This window comes from Chamaea fasciata, unplaced genomic scaffold (assembly GCF_029207755.1).
Source record: "Chamaea fasciata isolate MVZ Bird 193981 ecotype frontalis unplaced genomic scaffold, bChaFas1.0.hap1 SCAF_3, whole genome shotgun sequence".
NCBI classification, from domain to species: Eukaryota; Metazoa; Chordata; class Aves; order Passeriformes; family Sylviidae; genus Chamaea; species Chamaea fasciata.
Genome location: NW_027094088.1, coordinates 90,725,741 through 90,751,172, shown reverse-complemented (window position 1 = coordinate 90,751,172; position 25,432 = coordinate 90,725,741). Strand labels below are relative to the sequence as shown.

General features: G+C 40.4%; 1 protein-coding gene across 6 annotated transcripts; it reads right to left on the bottom strand.

Moving 5' to 3' along the window:
• Positions 1-84: 84 nt before the first annotated feature.
• Positions 85-25,429, bottom strand: CILK1 (ciliogenesis associated kinase 1). Of its 6 annotated transcripts, XM_066179775.1 has the most exons (15): positions 25,388-25,429; positions 25,015-25,113; positions 19,299-19,481; positions 17,357-17,411; positions 15,772-15,893; positions 14,376-14,455; positions 11,844-11,976; positions 11,243-11,414; positions 10,518-10,685; positions 9,509-9,805; positions 8,243-8,433; positions 7,552-7,706; positions 6,051-6,182; positions 4,135-4,248; positions 85-3,678 (listed from the first exon to the last, which is right to left on the bottom strand). In XM_066179775.1, the coding sequence occupies exons 3-15, from the start codon at positions 19,397-19,399 to the stop codon at positions 3,524-3,526; spliced, it is 1,875 nt and encodes a 624-aa protein (XP_066035872.1). In that variant the 5' UTR covers positions 19,400-19,481; positions 25,015-25,113; positions 25,388-25,429; the 3' UTR covers positions 85-3,523. The 6 variants fall into 6 exon arrangements, with proteins under 6 accessions (XP_066035872.1, XP_066035873.1, XP_066035875.1 ...); XM_066179776.1 differs by lacking the exon at positions 25,388-25,429 and having other exon boundaries at positions 25,015-25,345; XM_066179778.1 differs by lacking the exons at positions 25,015-25,113; positions 25,388-25,429 and adding an exon at positions 22,985-23,097.
• Positions 25,430-25,432: the final 3 nt, after the last annotated feature.

Below are 25,432 nucleotides of genomic sequence, written 5' to 3'. Positions count from 1 at the left end.
ACTGAACCTCAACTGAAAAAACCCAACCAAACAAATGGCAAAGTAAAGTGCTTTCATTAAAAACTGAGTAAAAGAGCAAGTCAGTCAGTACTTCTTCAAGGATAGCTTTATTCTGGGCAGGACATTTGGCACAGAAGGAATGAAACAAGCATTTAGAATGTTTTGGAACAAAAACACTGAATAAACAAGAACCATTATTTCTCCCCATCTCTGACAATTCCACCCCCTCCTTCCATAGTAAATTCTAAAATGTTCTTTCAGTATATGTTTTTCACCTCATGTTATGGAACATCCTGCTCCTACCAACAGCCACATGAGACACAGGAACACCATAGAAATGGGTTTTCTGTTTTGGTTTTTTTTTTCCTTGCTGGCATGAAAAAAAATGCTCGCACTTTACACACTATGTTTTGGAAAATCTGGATTACAGAGTTGATGAATCCACCATCAGACTCCTTTATTATTACATGTTATGCCTAAGCCTGAGAAAATGTAAACAGTACAATTCTAAAAACATTTTCCACAAAGATGCTACTAAATATTAAAGCACAAAGTAGTAGATTACATATAATAAGTTCTCAAATATGCTGCTTGTCCAGATTCCAGTATATAAAGACCTCCATCTTTTCCAGATCTGTATTGCATAGAGACAGCATGGTAAAATACATAAACTCAGCTCCGTCCTGCTTGAAAAGAACTTTTCCAGCTTCAGTAAGAATTTGCTTAAGTAAAGGATACAGCCATTACATATAGCTAATTTTCTGTCTCACTAAGTTAGAGCTAGCTGTGATTCTGAACGTCAAAATTATTAGCTTTTTTCCCCAAAATAAAAGGCTTTAACTTAGGAAAGGAGATATAAAAAAAGAAAATTAGAAGTACAACTTATTTTTCTAATCTGTTCACTGCACTGACTAAAGCCTGAATGCTAGAGTCAAAAGAATCTCTGTCTGATAAAGGTTCAGAGATTAGAGGCCAGGTTCAGATTCATCCTGTGTTACTTGAATCTGACAAGAGTTGTCCCCCTCTTTAGTGGAGAGACTCAGGTATCTCCAGAATGTTAGTCTATTCTCAAATGAGACAGATTTCCTTTGACATGACTCTCACTCACCGGGGGTAAGTCACCTAACAACAAAGGAGCTCATCCTTAGGTATGATGAATCCAAGCCTCAGCTGCCTGTTCTCATGACTTGTCTCCTTCCACTCGTAGGAACTAAGTGTACAGACCAGACTACTTAAATAGCCTACTTAGGTCTAGGGATACTGGGATGGGTTCAAGGTGTTCATTCTTGAGACAAACTACCTAGTGATAAAATAAATTAAATGACATGTATACATAAATACAGGCATTTATTTCCACCAAGAGAAACAACTATCTTTCCAGTTCTAACACAAATATACATATTTCCCCTTCCACTTACCCACAAGACACCCATCAGGGTGTGCTTTAGAAATCAAATGGCTGCTTTACTTCACTGCTAAACATTGGCATCACTGCTGTGGAAGCAGTTAGGTATGGTTTGGAGTTAGTACTTTCTATGCCCAGATAACAGAGCAGCAGGACACTGAAGATGTCTTTGGCATGTGTAAATCTTACATCCACACTTTTGCTTCCTCTTTTTCTTGTACTGTCTCACTGTGGGCTGAGCCCATAAAAGCAAACAGTGACCAGTGCTCCCTGTGGTTCCCCCTGTAGCACTGCGGCAGCAGCTTACTCTAAGGTACAGTTTCCTCAAAATCCCACACATTCACCATGGGAAGCACTGAAAAGGCCAGAACCTGTTCTCGGTCTCAAAACCACAGCAGCTGCCCCTTGTGTGTGCCAGCAGATCCCCTGGAGAGGATCTCACTGACACACAAGCCACAGTTCCTGTGAAATGGCTGTAAGCTGAGAACTGCACCCGCTCTGATCCCTTTAGGCTGGATTTAAATCTTGTAAATAAACAATTTTCCTCAGAAAGATGAGCATTTCTGCACACTTCTGCAGGGAGATGCATTTTCTCAGCACACTTCAGCTCTGGCAGCACTGCTCCAGAACACAGCGACGGAAGGTGTTCTCCCACAGCACTGAACAGTTTTTATGGAGGTGTAGGAATGGACAAATGCTGACTGTGATCTAAAAGATCACTCTGGCACTCCTTTCCACAGCAGAACTAAACCAGATTATGGGGCTACTTTATATTTTCTCTACAACTTGATATAAATCATACTCTCATAAACTGAGTTAAACTGCTTTTCAAAGAACTGTATCAATTTCAGCAATATCAGTCACAGTTTTACATTTTCTTAACAGGACCACATAACATTCCATTTTTTCCTGCAGAGCCTCTGGGCCTTATTTATGGAAGCTGACACATTTTTCACATTGCAAATGAAGATGTATTGAGTGAAGAAGAACTGAATATAAACATAAGTAAGGTTAGACTGACTCATTTCCTCTGGGTTAGTTTTTTGTTTTTCTTTTTTTGTTTCATTTTTTGTTTGTTTTGTTTGTTTGGTTTTTTGATTTAAAACAGCAAACGATTTAAAACAGTTTTGAAAAGTAAGTCAGCTGCATACATCTTGTTTCCTTAAACTATGTTGCTGGTGTATCATTAATATTTTGTTACTCTGAAACCAGTTTTATTAGTTATTTATTAATTGTTAATATGGCCTTTAATATGTCTTCAGATCTTACATTCGCAACAGAAGAAAAGAAACAGAATCTGCTTTTTCTCCTTAGAAATCATCAGACCATTTACATGAATTTAACAGCGGTAGGTCCACATTCTATTTCATAGTGAACAATGCCAAAGAAGAAATTTTAAGCAGGAAAAAGGAAAATGGACCTACAGAAGAGTATTTACCCTTCACCAAACAAGAGTCCTCAAATTTGGTAAATCTGAATAGCAGTCCAACAAAAAAACCTTTTAAAGGCAAAAATAAATTAAAAAAAAGGTGCCTCCCACTATCGTTCAGCAATCTCTCAGTGACTGCGAAGGAGAGTTTAGACTGTTAAGTCAACTCATTCCTCTGATGTCAATATGAAGCAACGAGCATAGGACAACAGAAGTGTGGCACTGAGACAAGGCATCACTTGAAATTACACTGACTCAATTAGCACATAAACTTCGGAAGATGTCTGATGAATGCCCCTTCCTTGCTACTTCTCCTTCACTGCAATATTGCACTGTGTTTTTTTATCCACTTCTATAAAAAAGTTGAATCTAATAAAAAAGTTAATTTTTTAAAAAGTTCATTATAAAAATTTGCTGTATAAAAATGCCAAATTTCCTAAGCCTTATATACAAAATGTATCACTTTAATGAAAATAACGGGACCCAATATATAACAAAATATTTTTATACAAAAAGGTACAAGACTGCATTCAGATTAATGCAGGCAAGTAAAAAAAACCCTTCAAAATGTCTCATTCGTGGAAGATTTGCTCCTTTTAAATGTCCAGGTACATAAAGCCATATGAAATGGTCTCAGGTTGGCCAGCATTTCCTGGGAAGCACGCCCTGGTCAGAAGGTGTTTCCCAGGTCACCGGTGAGCGCCGTACTTCGCAGACCAGTCAACGCGCCCGTGGATCGGCTCCGCTGCTGGCGGGAGGGGCATCAACCTTGGCGAGCTTTTGGTAGGTGAACTGAACGATGGCCATCCAAGAAGGGGTCTGACTGATGTCAGAGATGCAAAATCTAAGGGACAAAAAAAATCTGTGATATAAAGGTTCAGTGAGAGCTGTCCACACTGAGCAACAGGTGGGTGCAGGTCCAGATCCTTCCTTTTTCACGAAATAAACCTCCTTTTTTAACGAAGTTTGCTGATTGGAAGCAACAGTGGATCCAATCCCTAAAACCTTAGCAGACAAAGAGTATTTATATCACTGATTTGACAAGTGTGAATTCTGTGCCAGCTCTCACACCATCCTCCAGGTCCCACTGAAGTAAGGCCGTAGATAAACTCACATATTTAAAAAACAAAAGTAAACACAAACCAAATAATTTTCCATGTGAAGTTCTGCAAGGTTACAAACAATACTTCCAGTCAGTCATACGCTGACAAACAAAATAGAGCAAAGATAAGTAGTTTAGTGCTGCAAACATACAGCATTGCTGGAGTACTGACCAAGAGAACTTTAGTGCTGGACTCACCAGAAGATGGATCCACAACTGGTGCTAACTGAACCCTCTGCCCAGCAGAACCTACTTCCTTCTTCAGAAATGAAGGGACATAAGCACTTGTTAGACTGCTTGATCCTACGGGCCCTGAAAGAAATGGCAAGGGATATCTGAACACAATGGATCTCCCATGCTGTCAACACATGACAAAGGTGTGCCCTGAGGGATCTTGTTCAAGACCAAGCCTGATCATGGACTGATCAAAACAAGAACTTAATTGAAGACACTTGAAATCCACAGCTCCTAAATATACATCTGCACTCAGGAGACTGTCAGCATCAGACTGCATTAGAGATGAATGGAAAACAAGTACAAATTGTACCTGTCAGGGAGAATAGAAATTCTCCCTGACATCTCAGCTTTTTCAAGGTTTCTCAAAGCTTCCAACACTTAGCATTTCAGTTGGAACTATCTTGCTTGACTTTCAGCAACTATGTGCTAAGAATATATTGACTCTTGGTTCCTATGTAGTGAGTCTGAGGCTTTGGTGCTACACAAAGCTCTTAGTGAAGGCTGTTTTAAGCACAACTTAAAAATGTGGTACAGATTCACATTTCAAATTTTGAAAGCCAGCTACAAAACTTGTCCCTAAGATAAGCAGGAACAGATCTGACTGATCTGTAGGATAAGCCATAGAAATTGAACAAAACAGTCTAGAGTTATAGTACAGAGGGACACATCATACCATGCACAGAGCAGAGCCATCACACATATGCCTATGCTATAGAGGCATATATGCCTCTATATATAGAGGCATATGCCACTGCCTAGAGCATTGGCAAAGCCTATTGTGGGAAATTATGGTAATAAATAAGAGAATAATTGAATAAATTATAAATGAATAAATAATAAATAAGAGAAAAATTGAATTACATCCTATGTTGCTACAAAAGAAGCAAAAACTTGTACAAGAGCCAGGAAGGAGATGTGCTACGTATATAAAGGTTCTCATGTAGTTTAGCTATTTACAGTGTCCTCCCATCTTGAATCTTTAAAGAATGATTTTCTGATTAAATTTGCATCCAAAACTTCAAGTTGTTTTGGTTTTTTTAACCCAAGTTTCTAGAAGCCCAAAATGTTTCTTTGGGCCAAGATTCAACACAAACTTTGGCAATAACACAGTTTCAAAACAACATATGCAAAAAAAGTATGGCACTGCAGAACTGTATCACATGAAAACCTGAAGCCACAGTTTAGAAAGGAAATAAATAAATACAATCTAAAACATCAATGTGTTATCAACATTTTATATCTGATAAAAACTAATGTAAAAATCTACAAATTAATTACTTCAACTCAAACAACAGTGATTAAATACCTGAAATACCAAATGCCAAAAAAAACCTGAAGAAGAAAATTGAAGAGTTTTGCTTTTTGTCTGAATTTTTTAAACTATAATTACTACATTATTTTAAACAACATCAATTGAAAGACATAATAACAGATTTTCTTTGCTTAATTCATCTAACAAGAGTGATGTGTATGGCTAGTTCAGTTTATGCCAGCTTCCTCCTGTAATGACAGCCATTTGTGCACCAGGTGGACTAAAATAATTTGGAAACCAGAAAACATGACTTAAAGAAACTGAAGAGGGAAACTGAAAGCAAGATGAAGTATTTCAGGTTGAACAGACCTAAGATGTCCAGCCTTCTATCCATGGGATACCTCAGACTTTTCATTAGAAGAAATGACTGTGTTTCAGTTTAAGGCTATCTTCCAAAGAAGAGTGCTCATAACCCATTTTAACACGAAGAAAGGACAGGGTTATTAGCAGGTTATCTTCAGAGCTGACAACGTTTTGGAGATGGATGACTCCAAAATACACCAGCGGGGAATTGCACAGACATCACTTATTGTAATTTCTCAGAGTCCTAAGCACAGCTTCTTACCTGAATTCATCCTGTTGGTAGTACTTCCTCCCAAACCAGAAGTATTCCCAGACAAACCAGAACTGGGCCAGTGATTAGCTGGAACAGACTCTTTGTTTGAAGTGGAGACTATGCTATTCCTGGTGCTCATTCCTGTATTGCAAAAATGCAAAGATTACTTCACTAAAATCCCTGTTGCCACACAGGCCTGCATTCATTCCACCTGATGCACAATCTTAGAGCAGATGTCTGGTTTAACTTAAGCAAAACCTCTCCCTCTCAGTAACTCTGAGTCACTCTCCATCCTCTCATAATACAGGAATGCTATAACTGGCCACAGGCCCTAATCCTGCAAACATCACAACATAAGCAGTTCCACTTGCATCAAAGGCTGCTTATATCACAGGACAGGGTCTTTACATCAAGGCCACAAATATTCTCACATCACAGAAAGTGAACCTTGCTATGTACATGAAATCTGTGCCTCCTGTAAAAGCCTAACAGCAACAAGATAACCTGAGAGGTAATAATGGCAATTCCATTTCTCATAGTACTGTACTTTTCTTTGGTGTCTCTACTGAAACCTCAGAGCACGCAAACAGTTTGCACTATAGTTCAGACGATAACTATTATTTGTATTTAACTTAGATCCCATATTTAAGCAGGGCACCTAACATTCAAGGATGCAGTCACAATTTATGATATGGCTAAAGCAGTCTTGGGATCAATGTGTTTTAGAATCTTCCTCTAGTAAAATAAGTTTTAGCTACCAAAACTCAATTGAAGTGAGACAATTTGAAAGTCAATTAATTGTTTCAGGAAAAAAGACTGAGTTTGCTTTCATAATACCTTCTAGTTTACTTAATTAATTTTGAAGTTGTAGTACTACAAGTGAATAAATAGCTAACATTATAAATAGAATTTATGAGAAAGAATACATTTATATTCATCTCATTTTAAATATTGGCAGACATGCTGTCTTGCTTCCTGTACTTCATCCTGCTCCGGCACTGGTGTGAGTATAGCAGAGGTTATCATGAAGACAGGCATGTAATTCTCTATGGAGACATGGATCTGCATTTTGCTGAACCCCAAACTACAGCAAAGCATATTCCCACTACTAGTTTGCCTGTTGTTCATGGTATTGCACACTTACAAGGTAAGCATATGGAACTTTCTTTTCCAGTCTAGAAGACCAGTCTTCTACTTTTTACGGAGACAGGAAACAGTTTGGCAAATTACAGACATTTTGTAACACACTTCTAAGGGTAAGAGTATCCATCAGGAGGAAGAAGTACCAACAATCCTGTCTCCTTGTTTGTAAGCACCACTCCTCAGTTGCTAGACTACTAGAATGTCGTTTGTGTCATGGCCATCTACATTAGGAAAGCTCTTTCTGTCCTCATGTTCTTTGAGCAGGAGCCCCCCTCCACAAGTTCAAAGGTTAAGAGCTAATGTACCAATGACTATTTCATACTCCTGTAGGAATTGCAGGAAGAAAAGGAAAGTACTTTTTACTAACCAGGCCGATACCTAGAATGGTTTAAGTAGTGTTGCTTTGCTGCTGAAACTCGCAATGTGGGAGTGTCCTGCCGCAAAAAGGTCCCATGGGAAGTTCGTGCACTGCTGCCAGAACCTACAGTATCCAAAGGCTTCAGGTCCAAAATGCTTTCAAATCTGAAATTCAAAAATTGAATTATACGAATATTTGAATATAAGAATTCCAATTCTTATAGCACATGCTTATTCACAGCTGACTTTCTCAACTCCACCCCATCTCCAGGAATCATTTTCTTATGTGTTTGCTACACCATACGCAGACAGACAACAAGGAATATTATGAACGCAAAGTCATACAAGTGCCTCTGAAAATCAGATTTATGCTTCTAGTTCCCTTATGTACTGTTTTTAAAGCTTTTATAAATCACTCATTACGTTTTTCTCTTCTGTATACCATCCATGGAAACTATAGCTCAGACTTGTCCAGAACAGTTTGTATGCAGTGGAATATGTCAAAAAGGTCCACATATAAAACCAAAGTATATATCAAAAAATTAATTTGGGGATCATTTTCAGTGGGGAAAAAACCCTCACTAAATTATATAGATATACATTTCTAGATACAAAGAAGCATGAAGAGCAACGTTACTAAGAAAGAGGAAAAGGCCAAAGAAACAGACCAAATAGCACATACACATGAAAAAATCCCTTACCTACAAAGAGTTTCATCATTCTGTCTCTTCTTGTTTTTCAAGTCCATTCTTATGATGGAAGAGCTGAAATCAAGGTCTTCCAAGTCATCCCAGTCTTCAGAACTCTTAACTGTCCTGGGAAGATGTCCCCATCTTCGCCTAGGTTTTGGTTTAAGTTCACTATTTATATTCTCAGACCCAGCAGATGTTTTCTGTTATCAAGATTGAAAAGAAACAAACCCACATGCTTGGAACACAAACTAGGTGACAGTAAAAAAGAGGACTTTTTTACCCCCTATCTCAAAGTGTAATAGTGGTAGTAGAGCTGTAACAACACAATCTTCAACTTCCATTAAACATGCTAAGAACACAGTCTGTAGCCTGCTGACATGATTATATATCTTCTGCTTTTTGTCCTGTAATAAAATCTCTTGAACTGACAGAAGAAGAAATTTCTTGGGTCTCCATTCCAATTCTATTCATGTTTCAGCATGCACCTCCCAAACCACTACCTTGCGCCTAATTTTTGCTTTTAGACCCATGTTGGGAGTATAAAACTGCATGAACACTTATGTTTCCACAAGCCTGTGTCTAGACATTAATTTTTTTTTTCTCTTGAAAGACAACACAGGTACAAATTTGTATCTTTTCAATCATTAAGGCACATTGACTTTGTGTGACACTGGCCAGTACAGACCATGCTTATGACTGACCCTGTAGCAGCAGCATTTGTACTGTCTGCCCTCATCACCTATTTTATGAACCCAGTCTCCTCATTAGTGGACAGAAAGGGTAAATTCTCACGTTGCAAGAAGAATCTGTTGGTTTCCATGTCCAGTATAGAAGACCAAAGGGACTATGATTCCCCGTCAGTAAACTGGATGCCTTTAATGGATGAAGGCAATAGTCTCCTTTCCTTCATTTCAATACTATTTAGCTTAATACTTTTCTATCTGGCATCAGTCCCATTAATATTTTTAACACTGTATATAATTTTTACTCATATGAAATCAGTGTCATCCTGTAAGTGGTGCTTTACAAAAAAAGGAAGCACAAAATTGCTCTAAAACCAGAAATTGACTTGCTTGTTTTACAGCAACTGGATTCAGATTTCAATAGAGGAACTTCCAGTTTCTAGCAGAAAGTTGGAACATTGGAACCATTTTTTAGTTCTATTCCCTGTCCTTTTATTGAAGTACAAGAACCTTGAAAGAGAACAAGAAAAAGAAACACAAGGAAAAAAGGCAGTATATCAGAAGGCTTATCTTACACTAGATGGACCTTTACCTGCTGAGGAACCTTATTGTGAATTGCAGGCAGAAGAACCTGGTTAGACTTGTCCTCCTGTAAGTAGTTACTGTGCCCAGCCCCAGAGTTATCTGTCTTACATGCATACACCACGTGCTGAGAAGACTGGCTTTGCTGAAAAGGCCTTGATGAAATTCGGGCATGAGGTTTTGGAGGGGGCTGTGCTGGAGGGACAGGCTTAATATGCAGAGATGATTTATTATGCAGTTCCTTTTGTTTTCCCAGTTCTTGAATGCCCAGGGCATGCCCAACCTGGAAGTATGAGTATCGAAGTGCCTAAAAAGTAATAAAGATGGTAGGCTTAGAAAACCAAATTTTTCATTTGCCCAGTCCTATGTGTCAGTACAAATTTAATTTCCTTTTTTTTTTTTTTTTGGGGGGGGGGGAGGGAGTAAAGCAAGTATCAGCAAAGACAGAGAGCTGGCACTGTTTAGCCTGGAGAAGAGAAGGTTCTTGAGGATCTTATCAAAGTATGCAAAAAACCAGAAGGGAAAGTGCAGAGAAGATTGAGTGAGTCTCTTTTCAGGGGTGCCCAGTGCCAGTGGGCACAAACTGAAACACAGGAAGCTCCTTCTGAACATCAAGAAACACTTTTTTACTCTCAGAGTAACTGAGCACTGGCACAGGTTGCCTAGGGAAAGGTGGTTGAACCAGATTCCAGTCACTCTGTGGTGCACCACAATGAAAGAACAGCATCACAGCCTTCAGCCATACATCCTACCATCACTCTGCTGCTATTCACAGTGATTGGATTACACTTAATTCACGTGTATTTACAGGCTGCAGTCACACCTTTGATCACTGAGCAGATACCCAAAGCAGTTGATGTTTCTTGCAAAAAATTGATTACTCTCTCTTAATTACCTTTGTCTTGCAAATTGTTCTTGGATTCTCCTCTTCTCCTGCACCCCTGAGCAACTGCTATATGACTGTTCCTTGCAGTAACAGAAAAAAATCACAAGCAGAGAAAAAGAAAACAAAATCAAACCTGACTAGCTGTTGGCCGCTTTTTGGGGTCCCATTGCAGCATGTCTCTCATGAGCTGCACTGCTTCACTGCTAGCATTAGGTATGAGAGTCTTTAGGTTGTTAGGTACACACTGAGGCCAGCGAAAATTCATGGAAGCTGAAAGTTGGTAGCCTTCAGGCCAGTCGTTCTGGAAGAAAGATTTTCAAACACAACAGAAGTTCAGCTGTAAAGTATCAGTGCCTAAACACACATATTCTACCAGTAATAGACTGTGTCCAGCTTACTCTGGTCTTATATTGAAAATTTCACTAAAAATCTCCACCTCAGACCTCTGGTGGGAGGTGACTCTTGCTGTACATCTGACAGAGTCAAGGGCACAAATGGAATCAGGAAATAGGAATCTTGCCATGATCCCAACTTTTAGCCTCTTAAACCATAGGTTTATATGCAATGTACAAGAGAAAATTAAATTCCCATCTAATGAAATTACAGTCTAAGGACTTTGTTTGCTGTGCAGGGGTCTATTTTTCCTTCTCTGTGTATCATTTTTATAGCATAATTACTGCACAGAAATGCTTACTGCACAGAAAGTAAGTTTTAATTTAGTTTATTATATCTGAGATCAATACCCTAAATTAATAGTAAGCAGGAAAATTTATTCTTTTTATGCTTACTGCTACCATGCCACTGTGTATTGTAGAACAGCTCCAGGATTACTGCAGTCTGGAATATCACTTGAGTTACCTTTTTTGGCGTCCCTAAGACTTGGCAAATTTTGAATATAGTATCAATTTCACTGGCGCCTGGGAAGAGAGGCCTCAGCGTATAAACTTCTGCCATTATGCAACCAACGGCCCAAATATCTATTGGAGAACTATAGCAGGTGGATCTCAGAAGTACTTCAGGAGCCCTGTACCTGTAAAGGAAAGAAAGAAAATGAAATCCCAACAATTCAAACAATTCACAATTCAAACATACATAAAATCACTCACCTCTTCATTCTTCGCTATTGAGAGCAAACATTCTTTAAAAACCTCCCCTCCTGTACACAGACTTTTTTTCTTTTTGATTAAAACTACATAAGCTTCTCTAAACTCTCTTACACCTGTTTGACACACAGCAATCCTAGCATGTTCCCACCTGCCTTACCACACTCCCTCTCTGCTGCTGTATCTGTAAACTGTCTTGCACTAACTGAAGCTTTTCAAATTACGCCAAGTTTAAATAAAAGTTTCATAACAAGGAGGCATCAAAAGTAGTATAACAATCAGCACCAAATCAGTACTGTACTACTTTCAAGTGCTGATTTCAAGTTCCTTTAATGTAGGTGAGTACTAGCACTTACCATCTTGTAGATACATAATCCGTGTAAGGAGGTCGAGATCGGATTTCCCGGGCTAAGCCAAAATCTGCAATTTTCACAAGTTCTGGTCCCATGCAAAGCAGGTTTTCAGGTTTCAAGTCCCTGTGAAAGAACCCTGAAATTCAAATGAAATACTGTTGTGGACTGCAATGTTACTCAGGGCAGTATCCTTTACTTTCCAACTAGATTGTTTTGCTTTAGTTCTTAGCATTGAAGCTGGAATAGCACAACACAGACATCAAAGTCTTATGTGAGCAGCAGATCTGGTCAGTACAGCATTGTACAGTTAGATTGTGAAGAACAGGATGCACAAGTGGGCTATCTGGTAACAATTCAGAGCACTTGTTCAGATAGCTCTCTTTCAACTGACTCTTCTCTGACATAAAAAAAAAGAACATTTTAATGCTAGTTTCATTCTAACTGGAAACTATCCAATGAAGTTATCAATCAGTTACATATATGTTATTTTAAACATAATATAAATTAAAATGTGGGGGGTTTTTGCCCTTTGAACTTCTTTTTGAATCTGAGAACATAATCGGCAAGCACTCAACTACTCAACACCGTGTAAGAGGATCTCAGTGTATTTTTTTAGTGCTCCCTGCATTCAGCAAAAACTGATCATGAATGAATGTTTGGCAAGAGCTCTTTCAATAAAAAGGAGAGAAGAGGGCTGGAATATCACTGACTACTGTCTCTGAAATTTGCTTCCACCATTAGCCCAGAAATCTTGTCCTTTTGCTTTTTTCTTGCAAGCATCTAAACCACCATTCCTAGATACAGCTCCCTCTGTAGTACCTTACTGGAGCTCTCCGAACTTCCTTTCAGAGACTCCAACATGGTCACTTTTTCCATGGCTTTGAATAAGCTCCCACAGAGAATGGACTAAACATTGACATAGGATGTGTCTACATTGTCCAGTATAACTAGATTAGCTTTTGTTTGTTAGATTAATGCATAACAGCACTGAAGACATAGTGCTGTAGGTATCTATTAATGGGGAGACTGCATTCTTCCTAGGGATGCTGAGTTGATTTTCTGGTGCCAGCCTGTACTGCTGCTTCTTTGTGAAAGGTACCAGGCAAAGCAATCAAGGTTGCTCTTAGCATTTAGTACAACCACTTCTGTGTTTTGCTGCACAGACATGCACCAACAGAATGCTTGAGGCAATTTATTTAATGACAAACTTGTAAAAAAGAGCAATCTGTTGTGTACTCAAATATAAAAAGATGCTTAAGAATCTGGATGGACATAGAATATAAGAAGTTTACTTGGCAAGTATTTCTATGCCACACAGGAGCAGAACAGAGAAATACAGAGAGGGAAAAATGTTCATGTGATTTTTTCCAAAACTGTTGCGGACACAATCTTGGGACACTCATTCTTACATTCTTATTGTGAGCCACAATACCATCACAACCATCCTGTTGGGCTTGCCAAACATTTCCAGGTGCTCTTAACTAGAGATTTGCGACATCTTGGTAGAAATACAAGTCTAGTGTGCTAGTAGGTCAGTGAAAAAGACAGTTTTGACATTGAACTGTTCAGTCTTCACAGCTATAGTAAGTTAAATAGCAATAAAAGCTGTTCTGAAAGTCTGTGATCCATCTGACCATTTACTGAAAAAAGCTGGCTTAGATTTTTGCAAATCAATCATAATATTTTTCTGTTTTTACATACTATGTATGTCACTGAAACAGACTGGAATTTATGGTTAAGTTTCAGATGAGTATCCAAGCCCCATCAGAAGAGTGAATAAAGTCATTAGCTGGAAAATATTTTGCAAAACACAGTTAAATGTGTATTTTAAATCAAGTGTAATGCTTCAGGTCCTTATAAGCCTTTCACTTCCAGGACTTTGGCCAGCAATGTCAGTTCTCTCCTGCTAACCCAGAGAGCTGCCCAGCAACAGACCCTACAGTGTATCTAGAGGACAGAACTGCAGAGGTCAGCAAAAAACAGTGAGGAAGTTTTTGTTAAAATAAGGTGTTTGTTGTGAGATTTTTTTAGGAGTTAAGTGGGTCTTGCTACTGGTACATCAGCTTTAGCTTTTATCACTGCTGTAAATAATAGTTGGAAGCCCATGCAGCGAAAGCTGCTTGTCAATCAGACTTTACTACCTTAAATATATCTTACAGAGAATGCGTTTTATTCAGGTGTACCTTGCATGTACCTTGTGTTCTATCTGTGTGTACCTTGAGAAAAGAGTGATTTCTTCTTTACTCTCAGTCTCAGGGGACCTTAAAATCTATTAAGAAATGTGTTCATTAACATCCAACAAGTTTGAGAGTGGCCAGCTACCAGATTGACAAAGTTGAAATCTACAGAAAAGGAACCGAGCAAACATCCAGAAATACAGTATTTTCAGTAATCTGAATCTCTCATACAGAGCCATTCTTTTGATCATTCCTTCTGCTAAAGTTAGTAATGCAATTGCTTGTGTATTAATCAAAAAACTTACAAAAACACTATCTGTCTCTAATTCAGAATGTTTATAGCTAAAACATAACCTACCATGCTTATGAATAAATGCAAGCCCTTGCAAGATCTGATACATAATATTCCTAACTGTAGACTCAGGAAACAGTTTGTTTCTGTGGAATAAAAGAGAAGAAATAATTATTAATGATTAAATTAATACATTAGCTTATGCTATCTAATGAACCAAAGATAAAAGGTTGCAATGACAAATAAAACTGCTAGTCAGCTTTTCGTGTTTGCCTACTTTCTTTTCTAGCTACAGAAGAAAAGTATTTCCTCTACAGTCCCCTGGCACAAAACTGGCCATTTAACTAAGAATTAAGGTTATAAGTCACATTCTTAAAGGTCTGACTTATACAACGTTTACCAAGTCCAAGGCCTAGCTAAACCGTAGAGAGTACATTGCAAAGCATACTTTTAGAGACATCTGGGCATTTTGTTTTCATCAGAAGGTAGGATATTAAGCATTTCTGTGAAATTCCCAAAGATAATAGGCTTCTAATACAGACTTGAACCATATTTTCAAAGTTCATGATTTCATAGAATATATATCCATATATATAATTATATACCATATAATTATATACCATATAATTGTATATATATCCATATATATGTGCCCAACTAAATTACAGTTTTCTATACCTGCGCGTGCATAGTAAGTACATTTATGCTTTAAAAGGTATAGTATATCTGTGTGAATGCCACATAAAATAACAATAACCTTACTTTGTTAAATCAAGGAAGATTATTGTCATCTGCCAGGCTGATACTATGGTCCATAGAGAGAAACAATTCAAAGCAAGGAATTTTGCCCTCAGTTATCCTCTGGTGGATGTTATTAGGGCCCAAAGGCTAAAATTAAGACTTTATTAATGTTCCCACAAATATCAAAAAGGCAGAGTTTATTCAGAATGCTGACAAATGAAACAAACAGTCTTTGGTCATGTCAGTCCAAATTGCAAGGAAAAATAATTCCTGGAAGCAATCCAAAATTTGACACCTCTTTATTACTGTTCCAACTACTTTTTATTTATTAATTTATTTGAGGAAGCCATAGAAGAAGAGATGGTGATACCACACTCTTATAAAAAAGCACCACTGGAGTACCTACATAGACATCAGAGGTTCTAGGTCCAATGCCTTCTCAGTGTGAGGACTGCTAAAAGCCCACAGTTCCTACCTCTCAAAAGAACATCATACTCCTCTACCACACTAATCTGGGACAAGACACTGGAAACTCTCATTAGACTGGCTGGGATACGCTCAAAGGTGACAGTCACAACTCCTACTGCAGCCTGTAACTTTAAGCTATAGTGATCCAAGCCTAAACAAATGATCCAATGTCCTTCAAACAGTATCAGGGATGTTAAAAGCACATTACACAAGTAATTAATTTATATCAGGAAGGGGTGATGCTGTTACATACCTCTCTTTCATTAACTGATAAAGATTCTCCTTCATGTATTCAAACACAAAATACAGGTGATCATTTTCCCTGATAACTTCTTTCAGCTTTACCACATTGGCATGGTTTAATTTCTTCAAAGACTAGAAATAGAAAAAAAAAAACAAACAAAAAAAACTCCCCCAAAAAATAACCCAACTTATTTCACTGTTGCAGAAAGATTAACTTCAAAAACTCTTTGGTGTCATAAATAATCAGACAGCTCTGAGAACAAAGACCAGATCTACAGTCTATGCAGCAATTTAATGTGCTGTTCATTCAGAAGCCAGCTATCTGCTATCATGGTAAGTAAGCACTAAAACAATTGCATTTTCTCTGAAAGAAACTTCCCAAGGGCAGAATTCACACTCTTCTTGGACCTGCACTGGCAACAGTCAGGTTACAGTCAAGACTAAAATCAACCCTGGAAAGACTTCCTTGGTATTGTGGATTAACCTCTGTGGGCAGTTCAGACGTCCAAGTGGGATGGGGAAAATAATCAGAAGGGCAGAAAGTGAAGCAATTCATAGGCTGAGATATGGAGTTTAATGGGTAAAGCAAAAAATCAAGCATGCAAACAAAGCAAAATAAGGAATTCATTCACTGCTTCACATGGGCAGGTCGGTGCTCAGCCACCTCCAGCAGAGCAAGGCTCCATCACATATAATGGTTACTTGGGAATCCAATGCCAACACTCTGAAGGTCTCCAGCTTCCTCCTCCTCCCCCCAGCTTTCATTGCTCAGCACAATGTCACATGGGATGCCCCTTTGGTCAGCTGTCCTGGCTGTGTCCCCTGTCAGCCTTTTGCCCACCTTGAGCATACTCACTGAAGGGGAAGCATGAAAAACAGAGAAGGCCTGAGGTGGTGAAAGCACTGCCCAACAGCAACTAAAACACGCCTGTGTTGTCAAGACTGTTTAGGTCAGAAATCCAAAACATAGACCCCCAGAAGGGAACGTGCTACAAAGAAAACTAACTTTACCATAGCTGAAACTAGCAAACTTGTGTCTTCCTTCTTTTCCTCTTAGATTTTCAGTGTATTTGATGTGCATTTTCACATGGTACCATAACAAAAACGACCTAGGTTTTCTGCATGTTTTCAGTGCTGACTATAAATTAAAGAGGTCTTTAGAGCCTACCGCCAGTGTTTTGTCAGCATCAGAATTTCATGCTAAATGTCTGTCCGGAAGCCAACTATAAACAATTGCACATACAAAAGTTAATGCTGCACAAAGTGCATGTTTCTCAAGCTCTGAAAAACAAACACCAATCAACTCCAGGTGTTGTGACATGAAAGCTCTCACTCACACACCCCTCACTGCAGGGAGGAATCAGCTCTCTACAACCAAATCATTTTTGTAAGGCCACAGAATTTCAATAAGCATTTTTCTAAGACTATTGACACTCCCTTCCAATGCGGAGTCAGGAAACAGAACTGTAATGTCATATGCTGCAGCTCACTTTGGGAGCAGTGCTTTGACAGAAAAGTTGTAAAGAATTTGATGTTACCCCCAAATGTAACAGTGATCGCTGAATTTGAAGTCAACCATTGAACAAAACAAGTACCTTAACCTCTCGAAGGTTCATGCACTCCTCCCAGGAATAAAACTTTCTCTTCATTCTACAAAAGTAGAGGGGAAAATAATGACTAATGCATTGAAAACATCAGCTGTTCTTAGAACCAAAAGTCTCACTGCATGTTAACAATTGAGTTCTTCCATCAAAACATAAGATGTTAGCCCCTTTGTCAAAAAAAGTTACATCTCTAGGCAAGGGATAACCAAGTTGATTTACTAGACTACACACTCAAATAGAATTACAGTCAAATAATAATAGGATTGCACAGAATTGCATTTTTCTGTTTATATATCTTGCTGAAAATAATTCAGAGCCTTCAACAAGGCCAAGCATGCTGGTTTTTTAACAGTTTTTTTCTGTAAAAAACAGAGTCTAACTGTAAAAAGAACAAGGGCAGTTTTGACAGTTATGAACAACTCAGAGAAAGGTTTTGAAACAAATGAAATGAAGATCCAATCACTTCACTGGGTCTCCAATTTCATCATATTCTCCTTGCCCCTCTTCTCTATATTTTGATTTCTCTGTAATTTTAGTATCTTACTGTATTTCCATATTTTTCTTTGTCCACTGCTCCTCATGTTTCTCCTTCCCTTGCAAGGTGCATCTATCATGCCAACTGCTTTTCCAAATCTGCTTTCCCCTTCAAGCTTACAAGCAACTCTGCTCTAACAGAAACAAACTGTGTGGCAGTTTTCTCCTAAGACAGACTATAGCCCCGAACACAGTGTTTGTGTGTAACACATGGTCCTGTGTGTTCATAAGCATTTTGATTACCACTCAGTTCTTTGAGATGTAACTCTATGCTTTAGGACCAAAAGGATGAAGGCTCACACACAAATGCACACAGAAGATCACAGATTAAAACTTACAAAAATACTCAACTGAGTCTGGATTTCAGAGGGAGTTAGGCACTCTCTGAGGTTCTGAGCCTTTACCTTTAATGATAATTTAGAATTACTATTGTAACAAGTTTCCACTTTGAAATCAGCTCTTACAATTAGAGTAATTTAAGAACTACAAGCCCTTCATGCCATGAAGGGGTCTGGATTTTTTTTTTTTTTCTGAGCAATGTTTTTGCAGTTACTGTCTCATGCACTCAGTTACCAGGCCACTTCTGTTTTTAACACAGGACAGGCATTAACACCTAAGCTAAGAGAATACTTCTGGCTTGTTCTGATTTTTTTGAGTTTTACCCATATTACAAACTAAAGGTGCTTCTAGCAAGGTCTGATACAGGCAAAATACCCTCAGCACAGGGGATTCAGCAAGCAGATAAAGCCAGCTATTGACGGGTCATACAAAACAGCATGGTACTGAAAACTCTTTTGACAAGCCTGTCCCTTGTCATGGTCATGGTTGATATTTCAGGAAGGTGCCTGCAATGCTTTACAGCTGTCTTTTACCATAGCTAGGACAAATAAGCCATTCACAAACTAAGGTCACTGCTGAAGCAGAAGAGAAAATCAAGTGAATTTCTCAAGGAATTTCAAAAAAAATCTTAAGCTGAAAAGTCCAATATATAATAGTATAAAAGATACAATAATGGACAATGAGATCAGTTGTGTTAACACTGCAGTATTAATATTCCATTGAAAATTAGACTAGTAAATATATGTCCCATGTAATCAGCAGCGAAAGGGCTGTAGATTCTAAAGCAGCATTGCAGAATACTTTAAATAATACATAAAACACATGTTTGACTGCACACAGCAGCAGAGCTGTTACACAATAAGCCTATAGATCTCACTCTCTTTATCTCCTGCTGAAGCTTTGGAGGATGCAAGGAACTTTCTCATGCTGCCCAAATAAGCTCCATATTACAAAGCTGCACAGAATGTGAAGTACTCAAACGAGCATGATCAAGTTGATGCGGACCTAGAAAGCAAAAACCTGGACCATGCATTATTAAGTAATGTATGAAAACACTTACTTTTTAATGGCTATTAGCTCTCCAGATTCAATGCTTCTCCCTAGGAGAACAGAGCCGTAGGTCCCATCACCAAGCTGTCTGATGGTTTTGTACCTATTCATGATGAAGATACTTCAGCTGCAAGTGCATTTCAGTCCTTGGAGTTTCCTGTGTTTTTTCTCCTCCAAGTGTAACCAGTTCTTTCTGTGGCAGCATAAATATAGAGCACTCAGGACAGTGTAAACAGTTGCAGGAATCATGTTTTCAAGACTTAGCCTTTGGTCTGAAAGCACAGAACATAATCCATTTGATTTCTGTACCCTCCTGAGATTGTTCACAGACTCCACTCTCTTCCAAGAGAACGGTCCCTGTCAGCCATACACAAACACTTGTCCTGGTCTCTCACCAGAAAGGGCCAGCCTATATCTGGATGTAACTGGGTGTAATCCCCAAAGCCAGTCCCATGCTAAAGCTAAAGGTACCTTACAGCAAGCTTGCAGGCAGCCCTGATGGGAGTGCTGAAGTTACAGGATAAAGTCTCACAGCCTGGAGAAAACAGTCTGCTACCAGAAAAAAATTAAGCTTTACAATACAACAGGAGGGGATTTGTCCCAGCCAAATTTTTAGGCATGTAAGTCACCATCTTACAAGTCACACTGCCATCAGTTAAACCAATATCCTGAATTTCCATATGGTCCTATGTGAGAGAGCATAGCCATATGCATTCCTCTAAAAGAAGTGTGCAGAGGAAGAATATTACATTCATGTCATGTAATTCCAAATGTATTTTACTACAGTAACTCTAAGCATGAATCAGTCTCTAGAAGTAGTGACTACATCAGATTATCTATCCAATCTTCCATTGTGACACTGCATGAACAAAAACATCACAGAATGGTTTGTGTTGGAAGGCACCTTAAAGGTCATCTAGTTCCAACCCCTGTGCCATGGGCTGAAACAAATTCCAGTACCCAGACTGCTGAAAGCCTGACCCAGTCTGATCTTGAATCCTTCCAGTGATGGGGCATCCACAGAATCTCTGCTGGATAGTAAAGTAAAAAACTTCTTGTTTCTAGTTTAATGTAATTGTTGCTGGTATTTCCTCCACTACAGTTTACAAAAAATGTAATCTATTCTATGTAAACTAACCATACATTTGAAACAAAACAATTCCCCTCAATGAAGGTTTGGTTACTGCATTTTCTTATTCTTCACCTCTTAAAAAGACAACAATATTCATGGCTCGTGACTTTTGCCTTCTGTAATGCGTATTTTAACTACATTTTCACAACTTTTTTTTTTTTTTTTTTTTTTTTTTTTTTTTTTTTTTTTTTTTTTTTTTGTAGTAGCCCTGTATCTCCCTTATTTCACAAAGCTGTATTATGATTTTAGAAGTAATGCGATTATGTTACTGGAACTCTGAACTGACATTAATGCAGAGCCACAATCCTGTAGATGCAAGATGTTGTGAACATCCTTTACTTTCCATCTTCTAAGCCTACTAGCCCTACTAATACTGATACAGGAATAAAGATCACGAAATCTGAAGTTAAAAAAACACCAACTTTTGACAATTTACCCACTGTGCATCATGTCTCTAAATCTATCTCAGACACTGGGCAGTTAGTGTCTCAGACAGGCAGGAGGAACTGCCCTCTAGCAGTATGTTTCTTTGCACACACTCACTACTACAGAGAACCAGGACTGAGCACCTTACATTAAAGACCTAACCCACATTTTCACTATTTGCCAAGGAACACAGAGCCTGTCTGTAACAACAGCAGTTTGGAGTACCAGTTCCTTTTCAGCTGTTTTAAGGTTGGGCACCTGAACAGCATGAAGCTATGTTCAGTGCTCTGCATCCAGGTTAAAAAGCTTTAACCTGCTTACTCCAACTGGTCAGTGACTGGATGGTAACTCAGAAGCCTTTATTCAGATCCTTGGCAACAAGATTTCAAACAATGACAGCATCTTGCATGTTCTACTAGTCTGAAAATCTAAAATTTATTACTATCCAAACAATTTTATACAGTAATTTCAAATCAACACAGATGGGACTTGTGGACTTTTCTGCACATAGTGCCCTGATGACAGAGTTTTGAAACTGTGATCCTAACAGATGTGATGTCTTAAAATGCACAGACTCCTATGCTGTCCAAGATTTACCATTCACATACCCCTTTCAGGGAACTGTGACTGAAGACTAAGGAGCACCCTTGCCTCATATTTGATAACCACCACAAAACTTAAGATGTTTAACACTACTAGCAATAATCACCAATGGTTGGATAGATTGTTTGTCTGATGTCTCTTGGACTGATGAAGTGGTGAACCAAATTGCTTATTCCTTACTGAGAATACCAATTTAAGTCCCTCTCCTTTCCACAGCCACCAATTTTCACAAAACTTGTATGAAAATATCTTTGTAATTCCAGCTCTGGTGTCAAATGCGACCAAAAAGACTAATTGAAATATTTTTGAGGAATAAAAGTGAGTAGAGCAAAAAAAACCCGAAACAAAATCAAACAAAACCCCTCAATATACAAACAAAACCCCCGAAACCCCTACCAATAACAAAAAATCACCTCTAAAACAAAAGAAAAACAAAAGAAAAACGAAAGAAAAACAAAAGAAAAAACCCACAAAATTACCAAACCAGTCAGAAAGCACTTATTTCAGTGAGGAATGCATATTAAAAAACATGCCAGGATGCTCAGCATTTAGCCCAGCTCCCATGAAAGCAAAAATCCACCTGGATGAAAATCCACTGACAAAACTTAAATGAAGTCTTCTCTGATTAATTCAATCAGCACCATTTCTTGTTGAACTTGATAGTGAGATTGTTTTAAAAATCTGCTTTACTCGGCCTTCAGACTGTTTCGCCTGAGTCCCACTGAAATCACTGACAAGGGCACGAGTCTCCGACAAACAGTCTGCAGGGTTCCATGTATCTTCTAATCTAAAAGTACAATCTACACAAATTCACATCATTAGAGGATGTAACTACAAACTGCAAAAATATCTTGAAGTAAAAATATCTTGAAGTTAGTCGACACTAAAGAGGAAAATATAAACCCCTTATTTTCACCATGTCGTAACACCGTGCTCAGACTCTACCTATATACTTTTTTCCCCGCAAAAATCAAACAGTAAAACGCCTTTAACAGCAAGCTTAGTACAATGTATCGAGGGTACTTTCTCACTAAGCACAACTCAAACCTACTATTTTGCTTATGAACCCTTTAAATAAGTATCCACTCCTGTTTGAAGTGCTGAAGCACCGAGAACGGAAAGCGAAACCGGCTCACTCTGCCACAGCTGAGAAATGCAGAGAGTAAACAAACAGCATGTGCCTTTTTAAGCTTGTCCCGCGTTGTGGCAATTACTCGAAGGTATTACTAGGAGGAAACAGAGACAGGCGTGGTTCAAAGCCGTGGGTGTCCATGGGTGCGATCCCAGCGGCTGGAGCGTGTGTTATACAGGACTCAGGGGATGCCTCACGAGCGGCACACCAAGGCGGGGACAGATGTGCGATGGCGGGATCGCCGCTCAGGCCAGGTCCCGGCTCCCGCCCGGCCTCCGCGCTGCGGCGGCGCCCGATCCCCAGCCTCGGCCCCTGTACACTCAAGTGCCCCCGCTCCAGTTCCTCGCTGTACAGAGAAACGCACGTCCCCCGGCCCGCCATGCCCATGCCCGGCGGGACTCACCGCGGAGGGGTCTCCGCGCTCCGGCCCGGCCTGCCAACAGGCTCGGAATGGCGGCGGCGCGGCCCCTCCGCCCCGCGGAGCAGCTGCGGCCCAGAGCGGCCCCGCGCGGGCCTCGCTCGGCCCATGGCGCGGCCCCGCCCCGGCCCCGCGCCCCCCGCCCGGCCCGGCCCGGCCCGGCCCGGCCCGGCCCGGCCCGCCGGGGCTCCCCGCGGGGGGACAGCGCCACACGGCTGCCGCCGGGGGAGCCGCGCCGGGGCCCGCGCAGAGGGGGCCCGGAGCTGGGTTTTGGCGAGAAAAAACCGAACCAAACCATCTCTGGAGCATCTCTCTTATGAGAGACTGCGGGAGCTGAGGCCATTCAGTCTGGAGGAGACTGGGAGGGGATTTCGGTAACGCGTAGAAGTATCTCAAAGATGGGTGCCAAGAAGATGGTGCCAGACTCTTTTTCAACGGTGCCCAGTGACAAGACGAGGAGCAATAGCCATAAATTGAAACACGTGAGGTTTCATTAACCGTGAGGAAGAACTTCTTTACATTGAGGGTGGCACAGCATTGGGACAGGCTGTCCAGTGAGGTTGTGGAGTGTCCCTCTCCAGAGACAATGAAAGCCCCCCCCCGGACGTGTTCCTGTGTAACCAGGTCTAGGTGACCCTGCCTTGGCAGGGGGGTGGTCTAGATGACTTCCAGAGTTCCTTACCAACCCATCAGTTCTGTGATTCTGTGACAAGACCCAGCTGAACAAACACAAACCCCACAAGGATGATGGGCCTCTCTCACATCTCAGAGAGGAGTTTAAACAACAAAACTAGAACGCAGAAATACCAAACTGAACAAATGGGAAGAATATCGACATTATAAGTGCTGCTAGAGGGGCCTGTGCCTTCCTCACCCAAGCACCAGCAGCTCAGCCCGGCTCTGAGTCAGCCTAAGACGTAACAGGAAGGGCAGGAAAAGGAAAACAAGGAACAAAAAATTGTTCTGAAACAATTCATTATCAGGACTGTAATAGTGATTCAGGAAGTGTCAGCTTCTTTTTACACTTCATCCCTTAGGTTTTAAAAGTAAATCATAGAGTTAATTCCCAGGGATTGGAAAGACAGGATGAGCTGGTGCTGTAATTCAGGAGTACAGTGTATGACAGGACATTCATTTCCTAAAACAAGTGTGGGGAAAAACAAAGCTCTGGGTGCCTCCCCCCACCCCATCTAGTCAGAGGCTAATCTTTATATTTACATGAATATATTATACAGACTCAAACTCCCCCTAACAGACAGGCATGATTCTCAGTGAAGCCAGGAGGAGCAGTGTACACTTACATGAAATTTCTTCTTTAAGCCACCCATATTACATCCCACGTGCCTAATCCCATAGTATAATGCACTCAGCCCAGCAACAGCCACAGGACACCGTTTTTCCGTTGTTACAGGCAAGGCTTCTTCAGTCCCAAAAGAATAATAGAATTATTTGGATTTGAAGTGACCTTAAAGATCCTAATAGCTTCAACCCCTCTGCTATGGGCAGGGACACCTTTCGCTTCACCAGGTTTCTCAGACCGCCACCCAAACTGGCCTTGAACACTGCCGGGGATGGGGGATCCACAGCTTCTCAAGGCAACCTCTGGCAGTGCCTTACCGCCCTCACAGTAAAGGATTTTTTACTAACATGTAACATTTAATATCTAAGAGGGGTCACACCCACGTAGGAAAAAAGCAGCTTTGACTCCAGTTCCAAAGGAGAAGCAGCACTAATGATAACCAGTTGTAGCCATGAGCAGCCCATCTCAAAACCTCAGGTGGTCATGCTGTGTCATCTCAGCTGCTCACACAGCCCACCAGCGGCACCCAGTCCCCCTTGCTCCCCACCACCTCCGGCTCCCGGCCTGTCGGGCAGCCCCCTTGCCTCACACTCTCTCCTCTCCACAGAGCAGCTCTGCAGTCACCTGGATGTGAAACCCACTGCCGGTGCCGGCTCCCACAGCCCTTGCATTCCCATTTCCCGCTCCCGCTGCCCGAGCCTGAGCGCACACCTACCCCTCCAGAGCAGACACACGCCTCCTCATCCTCCTCCTGAAAACGCTCAGGGCAGTTGACATGCACAAAGGTTCACAAATCCATACACGTGGTTTTCTCCTGGAACAAAAAGACTGTGATACGCTTTAAAAAAAATAGGTTTAGTCCAATTTTAGAAAACCTGACGAGGCGTGTGCTGACAGCAGGTGACAACTGTGCTCACTGAACTGGACGGGCAAATCACCGGGCCACGAGATTCAATGGCCTCAGCACAGCTGTTATCTCCACAGCCGCGGCGCTCTCCCGTTACCCCGTCGGCAACTCGCCTGTGCCAGGGTCCCGGCCTGACCGCAGTCACAGCGGAAATCGCGGCTCCCGAACCGCGCCTCTTTACCTCGGCTCCTGCCCCCGGGATCGCGCCTGCCGGGATTCCCACTCA